The sequence below is a fragment of the Wolffia australiana genome, chromosome 5 (assembly GCF_029677425.1).
Source record: "Wolffia australiana isolate 7733 chromosome 5, ASM2967742v1".
NCBI classification, from domain to species: domain Eukaryota; kingdom Viridiplantae; phylum Streptophyta; class Magnoliopsida; order Alismatales; family Araceae; genus Wolffia; species Wolffia australiana.
In genome coordinates this window covers 620,343-647,575 of record NC_135839.1, presented here as the reverse complement: position 1 = coordinate 647,575, position 27,233 = coordinate 620,343, and the positions used below count along the sequence as shown (strand labels likewise).

Sequence of the window (27,233 nt, the reverse complement as noted above, 5' to 3'; positions counted from 1 at the left end):
CAAGCATTCCGTATATTTGTAGGATTCTGACGTCTTCTAACCCTACTCACTCGCAATCTCGATCTGTCGGAATCCCGTTTTTTCTCCATCTCTGCTGGCGATCAGTGGATTTTGCAGTGAAGTTCAGGTGCGCTGTTGATTCGTACGATCTTTGACTGTTTGGATCATTGCTTCAGTTGATGTCTTAATCTTCTGGATTTTTTATTTTCAAATTCGATGATCCAGCAGTGTTTGGCGGATCGATTATCAACATTTTTTACGAGCATATCTGTATTGTTAGCGAAATCGCAGTCGATTGATTCTCCATTTGGCCATTTGGACCATTCTGTTCGTTTGATGTCATAAACTTCTGCGGTCCATCTGTCTTCTGGATATCTTGTTTTCAAAGTCCGCTTGGAACTGGAAATCAAGAGTTTTCTCCAGCCGTGTTTGGTGGATTGATCATTAACGGTTTTGTTAATTCTATCTATCTGATTAGCAAACGCTCTGATCTGAGAACTGAGTAATGGCGGCCAGCAATGGACGAGTGGATGGCAATAGTGAAGTTGCGGCGGCTTCTTTGAATCTTATCTCCGAAGAGAAATCTGAGGTCGAGGAAGAAGAGGCCACCTTGGTGAACGGTGACTTTGAAGCTCGCAATGCAGCGCCTAGCCAGAGATTGTCTAGACAGCATACGAGGAGCACAATTCAAGAACTTGCTACTATGGATGAAGAGTACGACGACTACAATGATGAGGAGGATAGCGATTGGGAGGAACCTATAATGCGGATGATCAGCGAGAAATGGTTCTGCGTCAACTGCACAATGGGGAACTTTGACGACGTTTGCTACTGTGATGTGCGTCTTATTCTCAGTTTTTTCTCGAAAATCGTGTCATCTAATTGCCTTTTGCTATTATTTTTCAAGAGCTGTGGAGAACATAGAGAGTACAAAGTTCTCACGCATGATTGTTCTGCTTCTGATTCTGCGGAGGACACGAATCCCTTTAAGCTAGATCTCAAAGGGAGATCTCCAGGTTAGATATTCTGATTATCCGTTCAGTTCAAGCGAGTGTGATTATAGTTTCCTGGGACAGTCATCTCAAAACAAATGGAATATTATTTCAAAGCAGTTTGATCGTTGTAAAACTTTTCCTTCAAAGATTGACCGTTTATTTTCTGCCAATTAGACCCTAAATTTCGAAATTTTGAGAAAGTAGTTAGTGATAATTGATACAATAAAAGGCTAGATTACAACTGTGAATCATTTCATTTTACTCTTGGACTTTGTTTGGGGCGACCTGTTCTTTGACTAGGTAGTTTAACCACTATAACAACATCGAGTAAGATAAGTTTAGTTGGTTAGTTTATCCATCATTTTGCTGATGGATGCATTGTGTCGAATCTCTGCTGACTGTTAAAATGGGTTGAATCATATTATATCCTTTTGATAGCAATGGATGTCGTTGCTGAGTATACTTTAAGCACGTGCAGGTATGGATCCAGAGGGCACTGCCATCGGGTTTGATGAGAGAATGTTGTTGCACTTTGAAGTAAGCATTTATTGGTATCACACTTTTTGCATTAACTGTCGATAAATAATCTGAATTTTTCATAACTATGTTGATTATGAAAATGTATGAAATGACAGATTCCTAGATGATTTTCTTTGAGCCACTGAGACAGTGACATTTGAGATTAATGTTGGCATGGCAAAGACAAATCTATTGTTCTGAACGTCACATCCATGTTTTGCTTCGATGAATGACCTTGTCAATTATGATTTATCTTCAATTGATAGATGACTTCGAAGATGAGATGATGGGCTTCGGAGATTGGATCAGATTACAATGATGACTGCTTGATTAGATACTCTTCATTAGCTCATAAATGATGGACGATGATGATAGTGGCAATGACACTTGATTAGCTCTTCGTTAGCTCTTTGAAACCACATGACATTGACGATTTTCCCTCGACCAATGAATGATGGTGATGATAACTATGGCAGCTTTTGTGAAACAGATGACGATGATGATTAGTTATTGCCATCGTTGATCTGGAAAAAATGTAGTCTAAGAACGAGAACTTGAAGCCTAAGACATGTTCTGCTATGTAAATCTTAATATATTCAATATTTTTATGCCTAGCGAGCCGTATAGGAGTTCAAATGTGATTTTTTCCGCGGAAGTAGTTGCTGAGTTGTTACGAAGACTTTTTTAGGATGTACTTACAAACTGTGATGTTTATAGGTCTTACTGTGATGTTTCAGGTTGAAATGAAATTTCATCCACATCCTGAGCGACCTGATCGTCTTCGAGCAATTGTGGCTAGCCTTTCTGCTGCCGGTAATCACACTTGTCTGTCAACTTTTTGTATTTTTTGTACGCTTCAGAACCTTTTTTTTTACATTCTTTAATCACTTTTTTTATTTTCTCTCTCAAATTTTCGTAGGTCTCTTTCCTGGAAAATGTTCTAGTTTTCCTGCTAGAGAAATCACCATGGAAGAGCTTCAAAGAGTAAGTCTCCTGAATTTTATTTTTATTGTTATTGCTTTTTCATTTCATTTTGGGCCTCCGTGTTGCACCAGTTCAAAAGAAACTGATTTTAAAGTCCTGAACAAAACCCAACATTCGTCCTTTTAATTTAAAGAGAAACAAAAGTTCTCATATCTATGTACTTTCAGGTTCATTCTATGGATCATGTTCAATCAGTGGAGAGCACTAGACATTTTCTTCTGAGGTGCTGACTGTTTACGTAGAGCTATATTTATCTTCATTACACATAGCCATTTGCCCATTTATGCCAATCAGATTTCTGCATTGTTTCACATTGACATTTTATTCTGATTTTTAAATTTATCCTACAAGACAGAATTTTCTGTTTTTTTTATTGGAATATTTATCAATAGTGGGTGAACCTGGAATTCTTATCGATCTTCCATATTATCTTTCTGTCGATTTTGAGTAAGCTCAAAACCTTTGTTTCTTCCGATTTATCATAATTATTTTTTTCGTGTGTTTTTGTCTGAAGTTCAAAGCCAACAATTGTGTCATTTGGGTCATAAGAGTTTAATAAAAAATTATGATGTAAGTTGGTTTTAATGGGACTCAATTTCTATTTGAATGGTATTTACCGGCCATGTAGTTTCATTATTGTACTGTGTGTTGTATGTTTCTTTCCTTCTCCTTATTTCATGAGTCGCAGTATTTTCAAGTTGTAAAATGACTCGTCATACATAATTCATGGATTCAGGCCTGGAATCGTAATTTTATTTGTTGCTGCTATATATTTCTATAAAGAAACATTTTTTTATAAAGATTCTGATGTTTTATTTGTGTGGAAGAAATGTGTGGTCTGCTCTAATCATGTATCCTATGTTAATTTTGCGAATAAATAACCAGTTACTTTACCTCGGATACATATGCCAATCGACACTCAGCATGTGCTGCGAGGCTAGCAGCAGGTTTATGTTCAGACCTAGCTTCGGCTATCATGTCTGGGCGAGCTAGAAATGGTTTTGCTCTGGTAGGTTACTTACAAATCATCATTATTATGCGTTTTATTTTAGTTTTTTAACTATTACTGGATGCGTGACACGTGACTTGGTTCTTCTGGAAGTTAGGTTAGACCTCCTGGGCATCATGCTGGTGTCAAAGAAGCAATGGGGTTTTGCTTGCACAATAATGCTGCCGTGGCTGCATTGTCTGCCTTGGCTGCAGGTGCCAAGAAAGTTCTGATTATTGACTGGGTAACCCTTTTTATTTTTGTGATTACCTTTCGTTTTATTCTGTCATTCTATGTTGATGATCTATTGTCGGCTTTTCCTTTGATCTGTAGGACGTACATCATGGAAATGGTACGCAAGAAATATTTGAGGCAAACAAGTCGGTGAGTCTGATATGATCCCCCCCCATGCAGGGGTAATTTTGCCCTTTTCATCGTTGGTATATTTTCGGTACTTTTGTCTTGCATTGCATTCCCCTCAGGGGGACAGAGCAGAGAATTGAAGTTAATTCCTCCTACCTTCGCTTCCTTTAAAGATCAGTTACTGTCTCGGATCTCTCTCTCTCTCTTGATTCATCATGATCTCCACTCCACCTAGATTGTCTCTCCTTCACCTTCTCTCTTGATAGATATACCTACCTCGCTCTATATCTTCAAATCCTCTATGGATTGATGTAAATTCAATTAGGTGGGATACATATTTTTGATGCAATCATTGTGAATTGTTTTAGAATCTAGTGCCTTCAACTTTTTTCTGGATCATCTGGCATATCGTTTCTTATTATTGCATCGGGGTCTCGAATAATATGAAATGTGCTTCTACGTCTCTATTTTTTTGAGAGCTTCATATTTCCGCACAGTTCTTTTGTTTCTTTACCAAAATTAGGAAACTATAAGGTTCTACTGATTATCCCTATTTTACATTCCATATGCCTCTTCTGCTGGATTTTTTCATATTTACATGATCAAAAAACAGTTGCTTTATTTAGCCAATCTCACTTTTTCTTATTGTTCTTGTTTATGTAGGTGCTATACGTGTCTCTACATCGGCATGAAAATGGAAGGTTCTATCCTGGAACAGGGGCCGCTGAAGATGTATATTTTCACTTAAGTTTCGTTATTGCTATCATTGTTTTCCATAGTCAACAAATAACATTATAAAGTATATTTTTTAATGTCTACATCTCATGTCTTTCGCATTATAATGCCTAATAATTGCCTTTTATTTTCTTCAAAAAAAATATTTACCTTTTATGCATAAAAAGTGATTGTAGTTGACGTACATGTCAAAAGTCTGCGGTCATTTCTAACTGTGGAATGCTTGATGTTTAGAGAGAAGAGGAAGGAGTAGATAGACAGAGATAGGAAGAAGCATAAAACTTAACTTAAAAACAAAATACAAGAGTCTTATATATACATCGGCTATAACGGCTAGTTAGCCTTGTAGTGGCTACTTTGTAACGGCTAGTTTGACTAGCCGTTACTTACCCGATTTGACTTTTACGCAAATGGGGCAAAACCTTTGGGGGCCCATGTGCATCCTTTATGGGCCTGGGCCATATTCGTCAACACTCCTCCTCAAGTGCAGGAATGTATACTGGTCATTCCAAGCTTGGACACTAGATATTGGAGAGTGTTAATTGGTAGCCCCTTGGTGAAGATGTCTGCGTACTGCTCTTCTGAGTTAACGTGCTCCGTCTTCAAAATCCCCTGTTCAAGATGATCTTGTATGTAAAATCTGTCAATGTTTACGTGCTTCATCCTGTCATGATAGACCGGGTCATGTGCAATACTGATTGCAGACTTGTTGTCACACCGGATTATAATCGGTTTTGAGTATGTAATCTTCAAGTCGTCCAGCAAATTCTTAATCCACATCACTTCATCAATGCCTTTCGACGTAGCTCGAAATTCTGCTTCAGTACATGACTTTGAGACCACACTTTGTTTTTTACTCCTCCACGTTACTAGATTCCCTCCAAGCATTGTACAATATCCAGTTGTTGACCTAAAATCAAGACGGGAACCAGCAAAATCAGAGTCAGTATATAAAACAAGATCAAGCTTACCTGTCTTGCGATACGCAATTCCTAACCCTGGTGTTCCCTTAAGGTACCTGAGTACTCTGTTAGCTGCCTGAAAATGAGAATTTCTTGGCGAATGCATAAACTGACTTAGCACATTTACTGTAAAACATATGTCAGGTCGCGTATGAGAAAGATATAATAATTTTCCTACAATACTCTGATATGAGCTCATTTCTACCCTAAGTTCATCCTCATCCATAGTTAATTTATGATTAACTTCGATTGGAGATTCACTCACATGACAATTCATATGTTTGGTTTCATTCAGTAAATCAAGCATGTATTTTTGTTGAGTCATTAGTATTCCTTCACTGGATCTTGCAAACTCTATCCCTAAAAAATGCTTTAGAGGTCCTAATTGTTTTAATTTAAAGTTTTTATCTAGGTGATCCTCAAGAACTCTGATTTCCCTGAGGTTATTTCCTGTTATTATGATATCATCTACATATACTAATAAGATTGTTATTGGATCCTGGCCCTGATGTTTAAAAAACATTGTATGTTCTCCATTACTTTGACTGTATCCAAGAATTTTCATGGCTTGGGTAAATCTCCCAAACCATGCTCTAGGTGACTGCTTCAGACCATACAGTGCTTTCTTTAGTTTACGTATCTTTCCTTGAGTCGTTTCATCTGCATATCCTGGTGGGATCTCCATGTAGATTTCTTCCTTTAGATCTCCATGTAAAAAGGCGTTCTTAATGTCGTATTGGTTCAATGGTCAGTCTAAGTTTACTGCTAGAGAGATTAGAATTCTGATTATATTGATCTTGGCTACTGGAGCAAATGTTTCTAGGTAGTCAATTCCATATGTTTGAGTATATCCCCTAGCTACAAGTCGTGCTTTGTATCTGTCTAAAGTACCATCTGATTTATACTTAAGAGTATATACCCATCTACATCCAACGAATTTCTTCCCTTTAGGTCGATCGACTATTTCCCAAGTGTTATTTTGGTGTAGTGCCTTCATTTCTTCATCCATTGCTTCTTTCCACATTCTGTTTGTCATAGCTTCTTGAGGATTTCTTGGTATCGGAATATCTTGGACAGTGGCGAGGAACATTTTGTACGCAGGTGATACCTTCTGATTGTTTAAGTAGTTAGTTATTGAGTGAGGTAAGATTCCTTTAACACATGTTCTAGTTCCTTTCCTTAGGGCAATTGGCCAACTTGCATCTTCCTTTTCTTGGCTAGATATCTCCCCCTCTGCGTAATTCTCTTTAACTGTCTCTCCCCTTCAATTCTTTCCATGGATTCTATTACTTTTTCCCTTTTTTTCCTCTGGTAGTATTTGGGGTAGGGGACAATCGTACTTGATTCTTTCTGCCCTTTATTTTCGACTTATCCATCTCCTTTTTCATCTGGTTGTTCAAATTCTATTTCCATTAAGTGTTGGTTCCTGCCTGCCACAGGCTCCTCGTCTGTCATAGGATTGTTCTTCTCCTCATCAGTTATGGTAAGTAAATGGGAGACATCCCTATATTTTTCTGTACCACTTGGCTTGTAATAAAAGACCTTTTCGTCAAAGAATACATCCTTTGATACAATGTATTTCCTAGTGATAGGATGATATAGTTTGTAACCTTTTTTGAGTGCTCGAATACCCTACAAAAACACACTTTAATCCTTTCGCAGACCATTTGTTTTGCTTAGAAGCATGGTTGTATACATAACCAACACAGCCAAATACTCTAACTTGCAATCCAGTTTTTAGTCGAACGTTTGGATAATAGGTCTCTAGTAATTCCAAGGGACTCTGGAAATCCAGAATTCTTGACGGCAGCCTATTAATTAAGTGTACGGCTGTCATTACTGCAAATCCCCATAAATTTACTGGTACATTTCCATGGATGAGTAAGGTTCTTCCCTTATCTACAACATCACCTATCTTTCTCTCAGCCACTCCATTCTGTTGTGGAGTGTATGGACATGAAGTTTCGCGTTTTATCCCCTCAGATCTAAAGAATTTCGTCAGCTCATTGTTTAGAAAATCCTTGCCATTGTCTGTCCTCAAGCCTTGAACCTGATCTCCTAACTGTCTCTTAATCAGGTTACATAATCCTTTGATATTCTTAGTGACTTCACTCTTAGTTCTTTGTAAGAAAATCCAACTATATCTACTATAGTCATCAGTACACACTAAGAAATATCTATGTCCTAGTATGTCTGTTTGAGGAGAAGGTCCCCATACACCACAATGTATCATTTGGAAAGGTTTAGTCATCCGGGTGTCAATGGGTGGATAGGTAGCTCGCCTAAATTTCCCTAATTGACGGGATTCACAAGTCAAATTTTCCACTAAAACATCTTTGAACAATTTGGGATACATATACTTTAGGAGAGAGTAGGAGGGATGTCCCATTTTTTGGTGCATCTCAACCATCGATTCTTGGGATGATTTCATCACTATAATCGCCTTGGATTCTCCCTCCCTTAGTGATTCCTGACTTTGCACAGGTAGGTAGTACAGTCCTTGATAAACCTTAGCTAGTCCAATCCTCCACCCGAGTTCCTTGTGACATAGGTAAGTTTTGCCAATTTTTGTACTGACACTAAATTTATAAATAACTCAGGAACATGTAGTACAGTTCCTAGTTCTCCTATTGGTTTGATGTTCATTTTACCAATACCAACTACTGGAAGTAGTGATCCATCGGCAGTTTGAACATATTTGCCAGGAGGAACAACCTCATATGCCATAAAAGAAGATCTTTTAGAGGACATGTAATCTGTTGCCCCGGAATCTAGGATCCATGCATTTGCAGGTTCCTTAGCAAGTAAAGCAATACTATTAAGGAGCTCGTGTTTACCTGTGTTTGCCACTGATGTTGACCCAATGATAGTTCCAGAATTTATCAAGGACTTCAAGTTCTGGAGCTCTTGTCGCGAGGGGGGAGACTAGTGCTGCTGTGATCGGTATTATCAGCAATTCCAACTTTTTATCTATCCGTGTTTAAAATCCCGATGGGTGTTGAGAAATGCCTGAGCGGGATCATGTGGAGATTTTTTTGGAAGGGGGCAAATGCGGGGGAAGGACGGGTCATGACGCTGGTGTCATGGAATGACATCTGCTCGCCAACTAAACAGTGGGGACTTGGGGTGCCTGACCTAAATACACTAAATGTGGCATTATTGACGAAATGGGTTAGACGGATTGTGGGACCGGAGGATGACTTGATTAAGGAGGTGGTGAGGGACAGATACGGATCCAATTTGGATTGGGAGAAGGTGATGTGTAATGTACGAGGGGAGTCGGCTTTTTGGAGAGGGCTGAGGAAGGTATGGACAGTGGTCAAGGAGTTTTTCCGGGCTCAATTGGGGAATGGCACCGGCTTCAGGTTCTGGACGGACAATTGGTCGTCGCATGGACGACTCTGTGATCTGTTCCCTCGCCTATATTCCCTTGCCCGTCACCGGCATGCCTTGGTGGAAGAGTGTTGGGATGGAGTGTGGTGTTCTACTTTTGCGGCCATCTTATCTAGTCAACGGGTGGAGGATTTCTTACGCCTTCAGCAAACTCTGAGCAACTGGAGGCCAATGGAGGGGACGACAGATGGGTGGGTATGGGCATCGGGTCTGTTCTCCAGCCGAGGTGTTTACCAGATTTTGAGACCACACCACTATGAGGACCCAATCATCTTAAGGGCATGTCGCTCAATTTGGAGGCAAAAGATTCCCTTAAAGGTTTGGGTGTTTGTATGGTTGCTTGCCAGGAAGCGGACAATGACCCGTGTGAGATGGCAAAGGTTCTTCCCTGCTGAATTCTCACTATGCCTTGTGTGTACGGAAGAGGAAGAGGAGTGCGAGCATCTGTTCTTGTTAGTGATATATTCCTATATCGGGCTAATGGGCCCTGTTCTATAAGCCCATTAGCCCTTTATCTCTCTTCTCTCACTTAGGGTATATATATATACCCTCTTCTTGTAACATCTTTGGTACATTATTCTATTTTCCTTCTCACTCCATCTCTCTTGATCCACTTCCCCCTCCTAGGGTTAACATGGTATCAGAGCCAATGGCTCTCTAAGGAGTGAGATCCCTCTACCGGACGAACATTCCCCGCGCAGACTATCTTCGCCACGCTGAACTTCGCTCCATTCTCTTGCGGAACTTCCCTTCCGCTTCCGCAATTTCTTCTTCTTCATTCCAGTCATTTTTTCGGTTTAAAATCGCTCCTCTTCCGATTTTCATCCTCAAAATCTTCCATACCGCTTCCTCCTTCGATTTCCGGCGCCTGACGGCCGCCCGGAGCCCGCAGCCGAAGCAGCCGCAGCAAGCGCCGAACCGTCATCCCGGCGCGTCATCCCGAGTCGATCCACAACCGATCCCGTCCGAACCGTCATCCGATCCCGTCCGACCGGTCATTCGATCCGATCGATCACCGTCCGAACCGTCAACCGACCCGTCCGAACCGTCATCCGGACGATTTTTCCGTCATCCTCTTCATCTGTGCGTCATCCCGAGACTGTTTTCGTCATCCATTCCGTCATCCGCCCCCTGGACGGCCCCATTACGCCCTCCAGGCCCTGTTCTGGCCGCCTGCCTCTCCGACGCCGGTCGCCTCTAACCGGTTGCCGCCCCGCACCCAAAACTTGACATCATGCCGCTCAAGATGCCGATTTCCTCGAGAAGCCTCTCTCCTACAAAATTGTGAGTCCTCCCAGCGGTCCCCGAATCTACTCTTCTTCGGGCCCGAATCTACTGGAATGGACCCGCCACGCCCAAACCACCCTGGAATCACGCTTCCTGTTCAAGCACTGCACCGAGGCTCCGCTCCAACCGACGCATGTCCACTACGCCACGTGGAATGCGGAAGAGAAGTTTGTCCTGGGGTGGCTTACACGCATACGCTGTCCCATGATTTTCGGCAGCGCTTTCCTTACCCGACGACGGTGAAGGGGTTCTGGGATCAAGCGAAGACGCATACTGTGGTCGAGACAACGACTACTGGCGACTGTTTGCGTTAGTGGGACAGGCGCATAACCTTCGCCAAGGCACAATGAGCATCTCCGACATGCCTTAGCCCACAAGAAATTGTGGGACGGCGGATCACTACTTACCGCCTGACGATGTGACGCGTGCAAAATTTGGAAAGATGTTCTTCTTTGCGACTCATGGGGTTCTCAATGGCCTCAACCGCGAGTATCATGACATTCGCCGCAACGCCCTACATCGCAAAGAAGGCTTCCCGACCATCGACGCAGCTCCTCCCGGAACTCCTAGAGGAGGAAAGTCATTTTGCACTCCATGGGACTCCGTCGCGCCGGCCCTTGACTCGGCGGCCCTCTTGGCGACACCTTCCGACTCCACGACTCGCCCCAGTTGTACCTACTGCAAGAAGGTGGGGCATACTCGACCGCTGCTGGAAACTCCATGGTGTTCCCCCGAAGTTCCAGCACAAGCAGAAGAAGAAGGAAGTCGCCGACGGACAGGCCCTGGTTGCCGCCACGTCCACCAGCACGAGCAGTTCCGCTTCCACCATCGATCAACTCCAGGCTGACTTCACTCGTCTCCGTGACCAAATGGAGTCCCAGATGGCTGCCCTTCAGACTCAGACCCAGACCCAGTCCACGTCCTACTTCGGCGGTTTTGGTGCGTTTCAGCCCTCTCCTTCCTCTGAGTGGTACTGTGGTCATACGGCTCTTCACTCACCTCTCGTCTCTGATACTACGTGGGTTCTTGATTCGGGGGCCACCGAGCATATGACCCCCTTCAATGACCGGTTTGTATCGTACGAGAGGCATCGTGAGAGCCGTACCGTTCTTACGGCGGGCGGTGGACGCCTCCGGGTGGCCGGAATCGGGGCAGTTTTTGTGGATGGCCTCGATGTGGTCAACAACGTCCTCCATGTGCCTGATTTGCGGGCCATTCTCATGTCTCCGCAACGTCTTGTTGATGCCCTTATGTGCTCCTTTCACCTCCAACCTGACGGCATGTTTCTGTCTGACAAGGTGGGAAGGACTACACCGATTAGGCGGGAACATGGACTGCTACTGTTGGACGACGGGGGGCGCTCTTCTACTTTCTTGGTGCACCGGGCACTTCGACCAGCCGACGAGCAGTGTAGAGGACGTCTCCAGTTGGCTCACCAGCGGCTTGGCCACCCTCCTTTTTCTACTATGCAGCGAGTTTTCCCTTCTTTATGTACTGGACTCGACTTATCGAGTGTTGTTTGCGAAGCCTGTCAGTTGGCCAAGCATCGTCGATCTTCCTTTACTCCCTCTGAAATGCATACGAAGAGTCCGCTGTATCGGGTTCACAGTGATGTTTGGGGACCGGCCCCGCAGCCTAGTCTGAGGGGGCACCGCTACTTCGTGATTTTTGTGGATGAGGCCACCCGGTATACGTGGGTCTATTTGCTGACCACGAAGTCAGAGGTCACATCCACCGTCCGACATTTCTGCGCCATGGTCCAGACTCAGTTTGGTCGTGGTATCCAGCGGTTCCGGTCGGACAATGCCCGCGACTTCGTCAATACCGCACTTGCCTCATTTTTTGCGGATCGTGGAATCCTCCACGACACTTCGCGTAGCTACGCCGAGCAGAACGGTATGGCAGAACGCCGCATTGGGTATGTCACTTCCACCGCCCGACGCTTTTGGTGAACTACCAGGTGCCTTGGCAGTATTGGGGTGAGGCGATTTTGACGAGTACCCACCTCATCAATCGTCTTCCTTCCCCTACATTGGAGTTCTCCTGCCCCCTGGACCGGATGAATGCGACTTTTTCGGATATTTCTCTGCGGACGGGTCTCCTTCCTCGGGTCTTCGGCTGCACCGCCTACGTCCACGATACCTCTCCATCACGGACGAAGTTCGATGCTCGTGCTCTGAGGTGCATCTTCGTCGGCTACGCATCCCTCCAGAAGGGATACAGGTGCTACCATCCGCCCACAAGGCGTTTCTTCATCTCCGCAAATGTCACCTTTGCCGAGCATGAACCCTATTTCGGGGACTACTCTTCCTCATCCCGCCTCCCGTTGGATGAGGCTCCTTCGGCTCCCCACTTGGGGCCTGTTCCGAGTGTGGAGCCCACTGCTCCAACGCCACCCTCGTCTCTCCATGATCCTTTTCCCGTTGATGTCCTTTCTTCTCCGTCGGTGACACCTGAGGGGTCCTTGGACGTGCTGTCCACTCCTCCTTTGCTTCCGGCACCCTTGTCGCCTCCTCCCCCGGGCATTCTCACTGGCCAGGATTCTCCAGCTCCGTCCCCACAGGATCTCCCTCTTCGGTGAGTCCTCTTCCTCTCCTCCCGGTGAGTTGGCTTCTTTCTTCCCATCCGAGGATGATCCTATCCTCCCTTGTGCGGGTGACTCCACTTCCCTTCCCGCACCTTTGTCTCCCACCTCTCGCTCCGCTCATCCTCCGTCGGACGATTCCGCTCAGCCTCTATCGATGATGAGGAACAGCTGGGTTGGCCTATCGCCTCTTCGGAAGGGGTTCGCCAGTGCACTCGCACACCCCGCTATCCTCTATCTCATTTTCTCTCATTCGACCGGCTGAGTACTCCTACCGGCTGTTTCTCACTGCATCGAGTCGGATCCCATTCCTCGCCGTGTAGCTGATGCTATCGCTTCTCCTCATTGGAAAGCGCGATGGACGAGGAGATGCAATCTTTGCTCAAGAACCACACGTGGATGTGGTCCCCTTCCTCCTGGCAAGAGGGTGGTGGATTGCAAGTGGATCCACACCAAGAAACATCATGCGGATGGCACCCTGGAGCGGTACAAGTCTCGCCGTCGCCGGGGTTCACCCAATCATATGGAGTGGATTATTTCGAGACCTTTTCCCCGGTGGCAAAGATGGAAATGGTTCGTCTTCTCTTGGCATTGGCAGCTCACTTCCATTGGGGGATTCGGCAGTTTGATGTGAAGAACGCCTTCCTACATGGCGATCTGAAGGAGGAGGTGTATATGAAGCAGCCCGAGGGGTACACCCTTGGTCCTCCCGGCACCGTCTGTCGATTGCGGAAGTCCCTCAATGGACTGAAGCAGTCACCTCGGATGTGGTTCGGCCGTTTCTCCTCCGTTCTGAAAGCCGAAGGGTATACTCAGAGCAATGGTGATGCCTCATTGTTCTTCCGTCATCAGCCGACCGGTGTATCTATCCTGGCAGTGTACGTCGATGATATTTTGCTCACGGGTTCCGATGCTGCCGAAGCTGTCCGTCTCAGTGCTGCCCTGGCCAAGGAGTTTGAGATTAAGACTCTCGGCCTCCTCAGATATTTCCTTGGCCTTGAGGTGGCTTATTCCCCTGGGGATCTTCGCCTCGCAGCAGAAGTATGCCGTTGACCTGCTCACCCTGACTGGTATGACTGAGTGTGCTCCGGTGAGCACTCCCATTGATCCCAACGTCCAAATTGGGCAAAGGGAGGACTCTCCACTGGTGAATCCTTATCAGTATCAGCAGCTGGTGGGGAAATTGCTATTTGACACACACTGCCCGACCTCAGCTTTGCAGTCAACTTACTTAGTCAGTTTATGCACTCGCCGAGAGGTTCATCGCCAGGCCGCCCACCGGGTACTTGCATACCTAAAGGTTGCCCGGAAGGGACTGCTCTTCCTCGGAGTTCGGACAGAAAAGTGAAAGTGTACACTGATGCAGATTTCGCCGGCTCGATTGTGGATTGCCGATCCACCACCGGTACTGCACGCTCATCTTTGGCAGCCTAGTCAGCTGGAAGAACAGCAAGCAAGACAAGATATCCGCCAAGCGCGAAGCTGAGTTCCGCGCGCCGCCGATGGGGCATCCGAAGGTCAGTGGATTTACGGGATCCTTCACGATCTTCGGGTGGAGTATTCCCGTCCCATCCATTTTTACTGTGACAACAAGTCAGCGATTGCACTGGCCTTAAATCCGGGCCAGCAGGGACGGATAAAGCACATGGAGCGTGATCGCTACTTCTTTAAGGAGCGTGTTGACGAAGGGATTTTTGATCTTGACTTTGTTGCATCCGCTGATCAGGCGGCGGACGCCCTCACCAAGGGACTTTCGCCCACTTCTCCAACGCAGGTGTCCAAGCTCGGTATGGAAGACATCCATACTTCGCCATGGGGTGTTAGTGATATATTCCTATATCGGGCTAATGGGCCCTGTTCTATAAGCCCATTAGCCCTTTATCTCTCTTCTCTCACTTAGGGTATATATATATACCCTCTTCTTGTAACATCTTTGGGTGTTTGTATGGTTGCTTGCCAGGAAGCGGACAATGACCCGTGTGAGATGGCAAAGGTTCTTCCCTGCTGAATTCTCACTATGCCTTGTGTGTACGGAAGAGGAAGAGGAGTGCGAGCATCTGTTCTTCCAGTGTCGGCTTGCTCGGGCACTGTGGGCTAGCCAGGGGCTGGCAGAGGTTACGTCGAGCTCGCAGCTATGGGCCACACTGCCGCGGCGCAAGCAGGGGACTGACAAGGAGCGGGGGCTAAGATTCGCGGTGCTTTGGGTGGTATGGACTCACCGCAACGAGGTCGTTTTCAAGGGGGCGGCAATGTCGGTGGAAAGGGCAAAAAATGATGCTGAGAGACTGGTTTTTTGTTGGTTTGGTCCTGGATGAGGGGGTGGATAGGGGCGGAAGGATGGGCTTTTTGGCCTAGACCCGTCCATGTGTACGGAGGGTCACCAAGCTGGGTGATCTTCTATATTATTCAAAAAAAAAAAGTTCTGGAGCTCTTGAAACATCTTCTGGAAATCTTGAGCTGAGGGAAGTTCATTAGCATTACCTGTTTGGGATGCTCCTTGTTGTGTGAAGTGGGCCTTGGCTGGATGTGGAGGCTTGCCATGTAATTTCCAGCATGTCTTTTGTATGGCCTCTTTTTTTGCAGTAGTTGCAGAAAATTTCTTCTTTGTTAGATTTTTCCTGATCTCCCTTCTGTTGACCTTTTGTTACATAGGCTGTACTTTCAACGGCTTCTTTGACTGAGTTAGGCGGCTTTCCTCTTGCATTGCCTTGGACACAGCCTCATCAAATGTGGGTTCGTCTTCCGGATTGTAGAGTTGACTTCTTAGTAGTTCAAACTCGGGTCGAAGCCCCTGGAGGAATTGACAGAGGCGATTAGTTGCCTCGTGTTTTCTAGCCACTGGATCGGTAGAAGGTGGACGGCAGTGATCGAGCTCATCGTGAATTTCTCTTAGCTTATTCGAGTAAGTAAGTACGTCCATATCGCCTTGCTTGAGGGTATAGGACTGGATGATCAGTGTAATGATCTTCGTTTTGTCATTCTTTTTAGAATGATTTCGATGAACAGCCATCCATAGAGCTTTAGATGTCTCATAAGAGGAATATTGAGTAAGCTGCTCTGACGAAATAGAATCCAACATCCATCCAAACACAAATTCCTCCTCCATGACCCACTTTGGGTAATCTGGATGAGTTTCACTTGGACGGTCCTCGGTTAAGTGATGGAGGAGCTGACGAGGCTTTAAAGCTGCTTGGATAGTCCTCTCCCAGAGAAGAAGATTGTTTCCATTAAAAATGTTGCATTTTGCGAACACTGGAAGATGGGTCAACCATCGATCAGGGATTAGCAACGGATTCCCTGAAGATGGCGCAGCGGAAGCAGAAGATATAAATGGATCTGGGAGCTTCATTGAGTCATCAGCCATACTTCCTCCCGTAGGATGATCGTCAGCTCAAATGATGAACAGAATCTTCCCAAAAAGAACCAGAATCCTCCCGTAGGATGATCCTTAGCTTCAATCGGACTTTCAGGTACTCTCGTAGATCACTCCTGCTCTGATACCATGTGGAATGCTTGATGTTTAAGGAGTAGATAGACAGAGATAGGAAGAAGCATAAAACTTAACTTAAAAAACAAAATACAAGAGTCTTATATATACATCGGCTATAACGGCTAGTTAGCCTTGTAACGGCTACTTTGTAACGGCTAGTTTGACTAGCCGTTACTTACCCGATTTGACTTTTACGCAAATGGGGCAAAACCTTTGGGGGCCCATGTGCATCCTTTATGGGCCTGGGCCATATTCGTCAACACTAACGAATTGTTCATGCATTCAAATTCTTATCTATCTCTCACAACTTTGGTTTTAGTTTTCTGTTTGTTGAAAGAGGTTCACCATCTTGACATCTGATGTCTGCTAAACTCTAATTTTTCTTTTGAAATGTTCCAGAGCAGCGTATAACGTTTGTACTATATGTTATTGAATTTACCCTGTGTTGCAGAAAATCTCCTTCAGAATCTCTCTGAACTACTGGATTTGTTGCTTTGGTTATAGTACTCCATATTTTTTCTGCATTGGTGCAGCATATAGGGAGAATTTATTCCTTCGATAGGCGATGGAAGATGTAAGTTGATTTTATTAAAGGGAGGAACGATTCTTTGTTTAGCGTAGATCAAGAGGGAGAAGATGGGAAGAGACAAAATACCAGTTGTAAGAAGAGAGAGGACTTTATGAAGTGGATGAGGTAGAGATGAGAGAGAGAGAGAGATTTGTCAGAGTGGACGTCACCCAGAGTGGATTGTAGAACTCCACTCTTCACATTTCTCAGGGGTATATATATATATATATATAAAGGCTGGAGCTCGGGGTTGCAATCCCGATCTGGAGGAGAGGAAAACTGATCCAGCGTCTCTCTAATCTATCGTTCTTTCTGTTTTCCAGTCTCTATTCTTGTTCACTGAGAGTAAGAGACTGATCCAACTTGATTGTTCGATTCCTTCTTGGAGTACGCACATTTTCCGCTTACATTGGATTGATTTGCTTGACGATTCAAGGATTTCTACTATCAGTTTTTGTAAGATCTCTCAGGATCTTAACAGTTCCCCATCCTTACATTGGAGTAGGAAACCCTAACACGAATTACCCAGACCCCAATCTCCTGCAAGGATTAGAGGGCGTGATGGACTTCACCTGAAGAGAGAGATAGGAGAAGAGGAACGACAACTTCATTGTTTCTTTTGCTACCCGGGGCTACATTTATTTAAATGAGAAAACTAACCTGGAGGATAATACCCAAAATATCCCTAAGATCTAAAAAATGATGGATATACCCAGGAGGGATAAGTTTTCATATTAATGCTATGTTTCACCATCAATATGATGGATATCCGACTAGAATTTTTTTTGCACTCTAATACTGTAATGTTTTTAGCGATCCATTGGATTATTATAAGTTGAGAAATTTTATTTACTTTTGAAGTTCTGATTTGTGTCCATACAGAACGATCACCAATTTTTTAGTTTAATAATATTCATGTGGCTTCCATCATTTTCCTTCCCGTTGGGTTGCCAGGTCGGTTCAGTGGACGCGAAAGGTTACTGTGTAAACATCCCTTGGAAGAATGGAGGTGTCGGGGACAATGACTACATCTTTGCTTTCCAGCATGCCATTCTTCCCATCGGTACATCTTCAAAATTACGCTTGAAAACACTTTAGTTTGTATTTTTCTTGTACACACCATATGAAGTCTTCTTGGCTGAGAAAGTTTTTCTAATGTTATCTGTCAAATGTGGAAAAAAAAAGAACCTTAAAAAGGTGGGGTAGAAAGTTTTGGTTTATTTTGGAAATTTCATCGTGTTTCCTCGATTTGTCATTTTCCCTGTGCGTGTGTAGGGTGACTTATTATAATCATTTTATTTATGCAGCTTCAGAGTTTGCTGCAGATCTGACCATTATATCAGCGGGGTTTGATGCAGCGAGGGGTGATCCTCTAGGAGGCTGCGACGTACAGTCTTTTGCCCTGTGTGAAGGAGCTTTTGTTTTTAGCAGGAACGCAAATATATATCTGGGCATTGGCAATCGATCTGATCTTCGATCATATCAATCAGATCCACCCTATCTCGTTTTCTCGAATCTGATCGACTGTATTAGATATCTTACGATATAGGCCAATTGTCCAGTCAAATCTTTTGAGCAAACTGATCTGATCGTTGATCAATCTGATCCATATCCGGCCAGTCCAATTGATTGGGTCAGATCAGATCAATCAGTACAATCTTTTGATTGGATAGGTTAGACCTGCAATCAACCTAATCTCAACCTGCCCAATCAAATCTGTTTGATCATGTTAATCAGATATTTTGATCTTGAACCAATGAGATGAAAATATGATCTTGAGCTGGCCAATCAGATTGATTGGATCAGATCTCTCCACGATCAGGGCCATTGATCAATCCAATCTTTTGATCTGACTGGTCAGATCAAGTGATCCGTCCGATCTCTACCTGGCCCATATGATTGATTGGATCAGATCGATCACATTCAGGGCTGATAGAGCAATCAAATCTTCGATCCAGTGCGATCAAATTTGATAGCCAAGCCTATATCTATCTAACTGTACAAACATAGTGCAGATTGGTTTATGTTATTTACACGGGGATAATGTATATTGTACTCATAAATACTTCTTGGAGGGATTATGATATTGTTGCCGAAAGAGATGCAGGTTTGACTCATAATTACTATTTTATTTAATATAGTAACGATTATAACTTTACATTTCTTAAATAATTTTAATAATAAAAATCTAACTTGCAGGTAACACCTGATGGTTATGCCCAGATGACGCATATGCTGAATAGTGTTTCCAAGGGACGGTTACTAGTCATTTTAGAGGGGGGGTGAGCTATTTTTTTCATTTTTGCTGCGTCGAGAGACTTCAATGTTTCTATATTTTGTTAAAGTGTCACCGACTTTGTTATATTTGCAGCTACAACCTTCGATCTATATCTTCTTCGGCCACTGCTGTTGTAAAGGTAGGATTCATTCACTTCCACATTAACTGGACCACGTCATATTTTCATTTGGGACTAGGAAACCAATTCTTTGATGACTGAGTTTATCTCCTGCTCTCTGGTTGTTATTGCTTTCTCTCTGGTTTGCCTCGTTTATGGTCATTCTCCCCTCGACTCTTGAACATTGATCTTCTGTGTCTCAGAGAAAACATTTTATCTTAGATCTCTTTTTTACTTGGATTCCTTTTTTGTTTCTTCTCTCCTTCGAGATAACATTCTCAGTGCCATTATGTTATATTGGGAGAAGGGTTACTTCTCTCATGGCCATTTGAAGGTTATTTTTGGAGTAGGCCCTACGAGTGATATCTTTTGTGGCCATGTCAATTTAAAGGGGCATGTCCTTCTGGGGAATCTCTGTCATATTTTAGGCTAGTTTCACGTTTAATTCCTTCACCCGTCCCCCGAGAGTGACTGTCAAGAAGTTGTCTAATTGGCCCAATTGAGCATTAGGTTTGTATCGTAGAAGGGGGAAACATAGGCCTGAACAGAGAAAGAAAGCATCAACCGAGGATGAACTGCCCGGAGACGTGGTGAAGTGCTGATGATCGCAGTGATTGCTGAAGACTGGAAGAGAACCGATCGGCTGGAGGGGAGCCGAGTGAAGATCAGATGAGGCAATTGCGGGATTAGGGGATCGCTGGACAGGTGAGGGATCCAGACTGAGATGTGAAGGATTAAGTTGTTGAGCCAAGCGGCTGGTCTTACCGTTATCCCTGACTGCCCTAAAACACCAAATGATGAATGTGTCCTTAACGAGCTAAGATGCATAAGATATCCTTGGGATATAAGATCACATCAATCCTGGACTATATCTAGGGTTCATCATCTATGAAGGATTCATTCTGCTTATCCACGGCCTGAGTGACAAGGATGCAATGGTCATCGTCACCCTAGCCACGGTCTAAAGATGAGGACATTGATGATTCATCTTGCCATCGTCATCTACGAAAGTAAAAATAGACAATGACAATGACGAGTTGATGTCATCATCATCGTCATTGAGTTAAGTGAAAGCCTACGACAAAGTTGTCACGGTTACATTATCTCGATAGAAATGAATGACGAGTTCTAATAACCCTTTAGAGACCTATCAAAGGAAAACGAGAAACATGCCTCTCCACGTGACTGGTGTTGAGTAAGCAGCACGTGCAAAGCAAATTCAAATAAATGGCAGGAAGATTCAAGCTACAAATAAGCTAGGGAAATCCATGACACGTTTATGGGGTATCTTCTTGAAATGGTTGCTGCCGCAGCCTGGCTTGCGTGTGGGAGATCATCCCTACCTCTAATCAATCCGTCTCACTGCGCGTTTCTCTCTCTCTCTATATTAATAAATCGATTGATCCATCATCCACCTCTCTTCACTTCAGTGTGGACATGGTTGTTCTGTTCTGTTCGTTTGAAAAGAACAAAAAATTCCCACAAAAGAACCGCACAGGGCCTTGTACTTTGTTCTGTTCTTTTTTTTTCAAAAACGAACAAAATTTGCACAAAGCGAACAAAAGAACCGCACACGGATCTGTGCAATGTTCTGTTCGAGTTCGTTTTTGTTCTGTTTGGAAAACCGAACAGAGCGAACAATTTCTCACAAATTCGCACAAAAAGAACAGAACGACCACGTCTACTTCAGTGATTGAGATTGTGACTCGAAATACATATCATAGATTGTACCAACTTCGAGTATCCTAGAAGTTGACAATCAATTCTATTAAGGAGTCATCATCGTCGACTTGTTCCAGTCTGTAGTAACTGAAAGACCTTGTTCCCATTATTATCTTTCTATCTCTCTCATACCGTCAAACTCTGGAATGATCAGAGGAGAGAGAGGTAGGGCGACCGGAAGAGTTTGCCAACTTTGGAACAAGAGAATAAACCCTAGGAAACTAATAGAATCTCTGGTGTTTAACTTCGCTCTGTCTGTTTTAATCAGACAAATGTAGCCATACATTTTTACGCAAAACCCCCTTATAACATAGAGAGTGACTTTTTTCAAAAAAATTATATAGGGAGTGACATATTTATACTGCAGTTTAACACATCTCTTCCAAGACCTTCCACAATAGAGATCTGCACCAAATGTCTCTGCCAATATAATTCTTCCCTAAACTGTTACGTCTTGATATTCAAATTGATAGTGATTAAATTTTTAGTATATATTTTTTGCATCCAGCACCTCTAATTGTTCCATAAATGATCGTCTGAGCATTTGTCGCCCTAATTTGATCCTGAGTGAGCTTTTTCAACCGTTGCTTCAAGTCCTACCATAGTGTGTTCCAAGGACGCCTTGCTCTGATACCAGTTTGATAATATCCAACATGGATCTATCAAGAAGTAGAGATATGTAGAGTGATCAGAGTAAACTGTGGTGTCGGACCGAGAAAATAACTGTAGAAGGAAATCGTAAAACCATTCAATTCTAGATCGTAATCTAATGTCACAATAAGGAAAATGGAATGGCAATAGGAAAGGGAACAAGGGAAGAAGACGGGCAACGAGGAGGAAGACTGAATCGGACCGAGTAAATAACTTTAGACGATTTTTAGCACGCGTATCAATATTTTACAAAAATCTGTTTTTTATTTCTCTAATTCTCTTTCTTGTTTTTTTTTTCTTCTCGTTTTAATTTGGTTTACTTCTCTTGGCAATTTGAAGGTGCTTCTGGGAGAAGTGCCTACGGGCAAAATACGTGATATACAGCCGTCAAGAACAGGTTTGCAGACAGTCTTAGAAGTATTGGCTGCACAGCTTGAATTCTGGCCCATGCTGATGCCAATCTTCAAGAAATTAAAGCTTCAGTGGGATTCTCTGTCTCCCATTAAGATAGGTCAGAAATCTATCTTTGGATCTGTTTTTGAAATTTCATTCTTTACATTTACATAAGCGATAAATTAAGAAAAAAAGACCTTATTTTTAAAGCAAAGCAACTTTTGTGGAACATTCTTGATCATTAAATATATTTGAGCGTAAAAAGTTAAATATATTGCTTTTGTGGATCTCCTTGTTGACCGTGCCTTTATTGGCTGTGTTAATTGAGTAATAGTAGGCGTTCTTTTATGAGGTTGAATTATTAGGATTGATTCAATCGATCAGGTTTTAGATCAATTCTGGTCTGTTCAAGATTTCGATTGATCATGATCTAAATCCCTCTCTCTCTCTCTCTATCTATCTATCATTCACTTTCTTGCTGAACCATCGAGCTCTCGATCGGATCAGCCAAACCAGTCCTACCGCAATCCGACTTAGTTGAATCAGCTGATTGATTGTTTCGATCGATCGGAGTTTCATTTGATCCTGGATCTTCAGGATTTCTTGTGATCATGATGAAAATCCTAGTCGCTCCTTATCCTTCTCTATGTACTGTTTCTGATCAATCATCTTGATCAAATCAACCGACTTGGTCCAATCTCGATCTATCCAAGTAGATTGATCTGATCAGTACAACTGATTGAAGAGAACGGCGGCCCTCAACCTTGCCGATCATAATAGTTCTTGCTTAAACCCTAAATGACCTTTCATGGTAATTATCGCAAAACACCCCCAAAATAGGTAGGAAAGTCCATGGGCCCGAAGACGAGGTCAGGCCGAACAGTTATCTGGGTATCAATGAAATTTGGTGATAATCACATTTTTGTGATGATCAGATGAGAGGAAGACGAAGAAGAAGAGACGTCTCAGGCTCGGGCCGATTTGGTGGAAATGGGGAAGCAAGCGGTTTGCCTACGAACAGCTCTATCCCGGAAACCGTAGCTGGGTATGAATGTATTCTTTTCTTTTACAATGATCAACTCTTGAGCCATGGTTTCTCCCTATGCCCAAAATTTGTTCTTTTTTTTTCTGAGAAAATTAGGTGTTTTCTAATTTTGGGTTCCTGATTAAGACTTCGTTATTTTATTTTCTTTTTGACAATTTTAATGAAAACGATGGAAAAAGTTTCGATAGCTTCTTCTGTGAAGGACTAAAATACCATAATCTCAATTCATACCTGTTTAATTACGTAGCAGTTTGCTGTTTTTGTTGATGATTAAAACTTCATTTTTTAATTTTATCTTCTTTTATTTATTTCCTATTTTAACGGATGTACCATAGGAATATGATAGAAACTAAAATACCACCTGAAATTCATTCAATATGAATTCATAGCTGTTTAATTATGAAGCAATGTATTGTCATTTGTGATGAAAATTATTCTATACATTTTGTTTGTTCCCTCTATTTATTTCTGAGCCGATGCCCTAAATCTTAAATGATTATTAAAATGATACTATTTTATTTGGATTTTAATGAATCAGCAGTTGACAAAGTAGGCGTTCATAAAAATATAAAAGCAATGTTGAGCAAAATATAGTTAGTAAGTTTTTTGTTTTACGTTGTATCTATTAAAGATTGTCCGCATTACTCATGAAAGCAATTAGTGCAATTCAGTGGTGTATATCTGCATTTTAGTCGAATTTCCAAGTCATGTGAAATTAGATGTATAATCTGATCATAGTTTTCTGTGACATTAGTGAGCAAATATAATTGGGAACTATTCACATATGATAAGGAAATGGCCAAGGGATCAAGTATGGTTTATTAGCCTTAATGACTGCGGCCCAACGTTTATGTAATTTTGAAAACATTCAGGAGTGGCTAAATGTTATGCAGCTTTTTTTCTAGTTGTATAGCCTAATCCATGTATAGTAAGGTTACGTGTATTCTCTTCATTTTATAAATATCTTTAATAAATACGTTTATGTGACTTGTCTAATCTCAATTAAGTCAAATGTAATGTCATTGTACAATTTAAAGATGAACAAATTTTAAAAGAAAAAGAATCAAAGAATTCGGTCTTGCAGTCTCCAAAATTAACTCAACTTGTCATCAGATGATAAAGTATATGATACTTTGCTTTTTTCATCCACCAACTCTACTGCATCATTAATTGAATGCTAATTAGGGGATAACTTGTCATTGATTCATAAAATTTAGATGTTTGGATAGACAGATTTTCTGGTCATAAATGCCTTTGTAGCTCGGAATTTACTAAGTAATGTTATTATATATATCTGCATAATTTTATCTCTTGTGAAAGTACTTAGATAAAATATAAACTTCATCATTTAGTCAAGTAATGAAAATTTAAGTACTTTCACAAGAGACAACATTATTTAAGTATTTAGTCACAATTTTATGCATTTAAAGAGCTTAAAATGGGGTTTTTATCATATATTCACATGAAAATAGTGTTGTCAAGTGATTTTTGATTTTCCCCTAATTTTATGTTAATTTTATGAATTTTAAAGGAATTATTGAAACTCAAAATAACTATTTTTGAATGAAAATGGCAAATTTAATATTTAATTTCGACATTTATCAGCATGGGGATGAATCAGTGAATTTTTTAGAATTTTCTAGAATTTTTTACGAATTTTTAGGATTTTTCTGAGATTTATTTGAAGAGGAAATGTATTTATTTCAAGGAAAAAAGGTATATTTATGAGAAAAGAAAAAGTATTTTTATAATTTTTGAACATTGAAGGGCCGTTTTACAAAACTTTCGTTGCAAAAAGTCCCTGAAAACAGCTCTCAGTCGCCACTGCAGGCGTAAAGATCTAATTTAAAATTCTCTAGGGTTTTATTGCAATTACTTATTTATTGTTTTAATATTTTAGAAGAAAAGCGGAGGAGAGAGAATGCGCAAAGGGGTATATCTATAATTATTTCTGGGCGGCGTCGGATAACAAATATTTATTTTGTAAAGGACTTACATGAAAATTGCAGGCCGATTTCTTGAAGCGACTACGTGGCCTCATCACGACCGTCAGATGAAAATCTGACGGCGACCAGTGATAGAGGCCAGTTGCGGTAAGATGACCGCCCGTGGGACGCATGCGAAGCGCATGCACGGGCGGTGACGTGGCAAACTACTGAAGGGGAGATCGGTGAAGAAACGCACATGGACGTGCGTTGAAGAGTCATCGTCCAATAAGCGGACGACACGTCAGCGATCAGGGAAAAAAAAAATGAATAAATGATTTAAATCCAATGGTTAATATAGGTTTAAATTCATTTATTAATAACTTTTGATCCAGAACTCCGATTGAGACGATTTTTTTTATGGATTTTCTCGTAATGATCCCCTCTTTCTATCTGTATGGTTGGATCAGTGAGATCAAGCCTACATTGATAGATATTAGTGAATTACTAATTAGGGTAAAATGGTCGTATTTTCCATTTTACCTTGGTATAAAAGCCAAATTTCGAGAAGGGGGGATCATTATGATGGTTCTCTATCACAGCTGTTAGAAAGAGAGGAGCCCAGCCTGGATCAACCTGTTTGGTACTTTTTTCCTTCATTGTATTTGAATTTTGATGCATTTTGAATGAAATTAGTTAAGTTGTTTGTTCCTTCTTCTTGACTCTGATCTGAACTTCTAAATCGCTTGGCTTGAGTGGCATGTACAAGCCCTAATCAGGATTGAGAGGAGAAAGTGAGGAATTTAACTAGGCATTCAACTGCATTCCCAAAGAAAAATTCTAAAAAAATTAGATTTAATTTTTAGGAGATTAAAGTTCCCCCATTTCATTTCTGAATCAGCAAACTCACAAAACCAACCAAACTGAAATCAAAAATTTCTTCCAACCTCTCTAATTGACTTCTTTGACCATTTTATTTGGATCAAACAAGCCAATTTAGAGCTCCCCATTTCTTCTTTTCATCTCATTTCTTCTACCCCCCTTTCTAAATTTCTCTTCTAATTAGGGTGAATGATCCTTTTTGAAGATCAAATTCACTCTAATTAGGGTTAAACTACCAAGAAAACCATCAAATTGAATTCCTTACTAGCTTCCCTTGGACGACACTCGTACTTATCACTGTACACTTTAAGTAGAGTCTTTATAAATTTATTGCATAAGCCAAAATTTACAATGACAAGGGCTAAAAACTGCATAATTTCTACCCCTATTTTTGGCTTATCACTATCCTTGTACACTCATGCCTCTCCCTATTACGTATTCGTTATTTCCTTCAGTGCCTCCCGAACCCGTCCCACCACTGGGGTTACGATTGGGTTTGTGGAATCCTAACCTAGGTTAGGTTAGGAGAAGAAGAAGAGTGATGAGAACGAGAAGAAGAATACTCTCATACCAACTAGTTACAAGAGAAAGGGTATATATACCCCAGGAGAGAGAATGTGGATAAAGGGCTAATGGGCTAATAGAACAAGGCCCATTAGCCATATAAGGCCTATCTCACTAACAGCCCCCCGCAAGCGAGGTATGGATGTCGTCCATGACGAGCTTGGATACAGCACGCACTAGGAGGGGATAAGAAAGGCCTTTGGTCAAGACATCGGCGGCCTGGTCGGAGGAAGACACAAAATTGAGGTCGAAGATGCCCTCGTCCATCCGCTCCTTGAAGAAGTAGTGGTCACGCTCCATGTGCTTGATCCGGCTGGTCTGGCCAGGGCAATAGCCGACTTGTTGTCACAGTAGAAGTGAATCGGGCCGGAATACTTGAAGCGAAGCTCGCGCAAGATCCCGTAGATCCGCTGGCCTTCCGAAGCCCCATCGGCAAGAGCCCGGAATTCCGCCTCGGCACTGGAGCGGGACACCTTGTCCTGCTTACTGCTCTTCCAGTTGACAAGGCCACCGAACACGAAGGCGCAGTACCCCGTGGTGGAACGGTAGTCGACGACGGACTCGGCAAAATCAGCATCCGTATAGACCTTCACAGTCGTGTCAGAGCTCCGTGGGAAGAGAAGGCCCTTCCCGGGGCAGCCTTTCAGGTATGTAAAGACCAGATTGGCGGCCTGGCGATGGATCTCATGCGGAGCATGCATGAACTGGCTGAGAAAGTTGACGGCAAAGCTGATGTCGGGGCGAGTGTGGGTCAAATACAAGAGCTTCCCCACCAGCTGCTGATACT

The 27,233-nt window shown here is 42.6% G+C and overlaps 1 protein-coding gene across 1 annotated transcript; it reads left to right on the top strand.

Moving 5' to 3' along the window:
- On the top strand, positions 1–23,262 carry HDA15 (histone deacetylase 15). Its single transcript, XM_078575462.1, has 17 exons — positions 1–127; positions 479–838; positions 908–1,016; positions 1,474–1,532; positions 2,252–2,327; positions 2,434–2,498; positions 2,666–2,721; positions 3,384–3,507; positions 3,605–3,730; positions 3,820–3,870; positions 4,513–4,581; positions 17,823–17,931; positions 18,176–18,255; positions 19,068–19,150; positions 19,240–19,285; positions 21,977–22,148; positions 22,966–23,262. The coding sequence occupies exons 2-17, from the start codon at positions 506–508 to the stop codon at positions 23,079–23,081; spliced, it is 1,674 nt and encodes a 557-aa protein (XP_078431588.1). The 5' UTR covers positions 1–127; positions 479–505; the 3' UTR covers positions 23,082–23,262.
- The last annotated feature ends 3,971 nt before the right edge of the window (positions 23,263–27,233 follow it).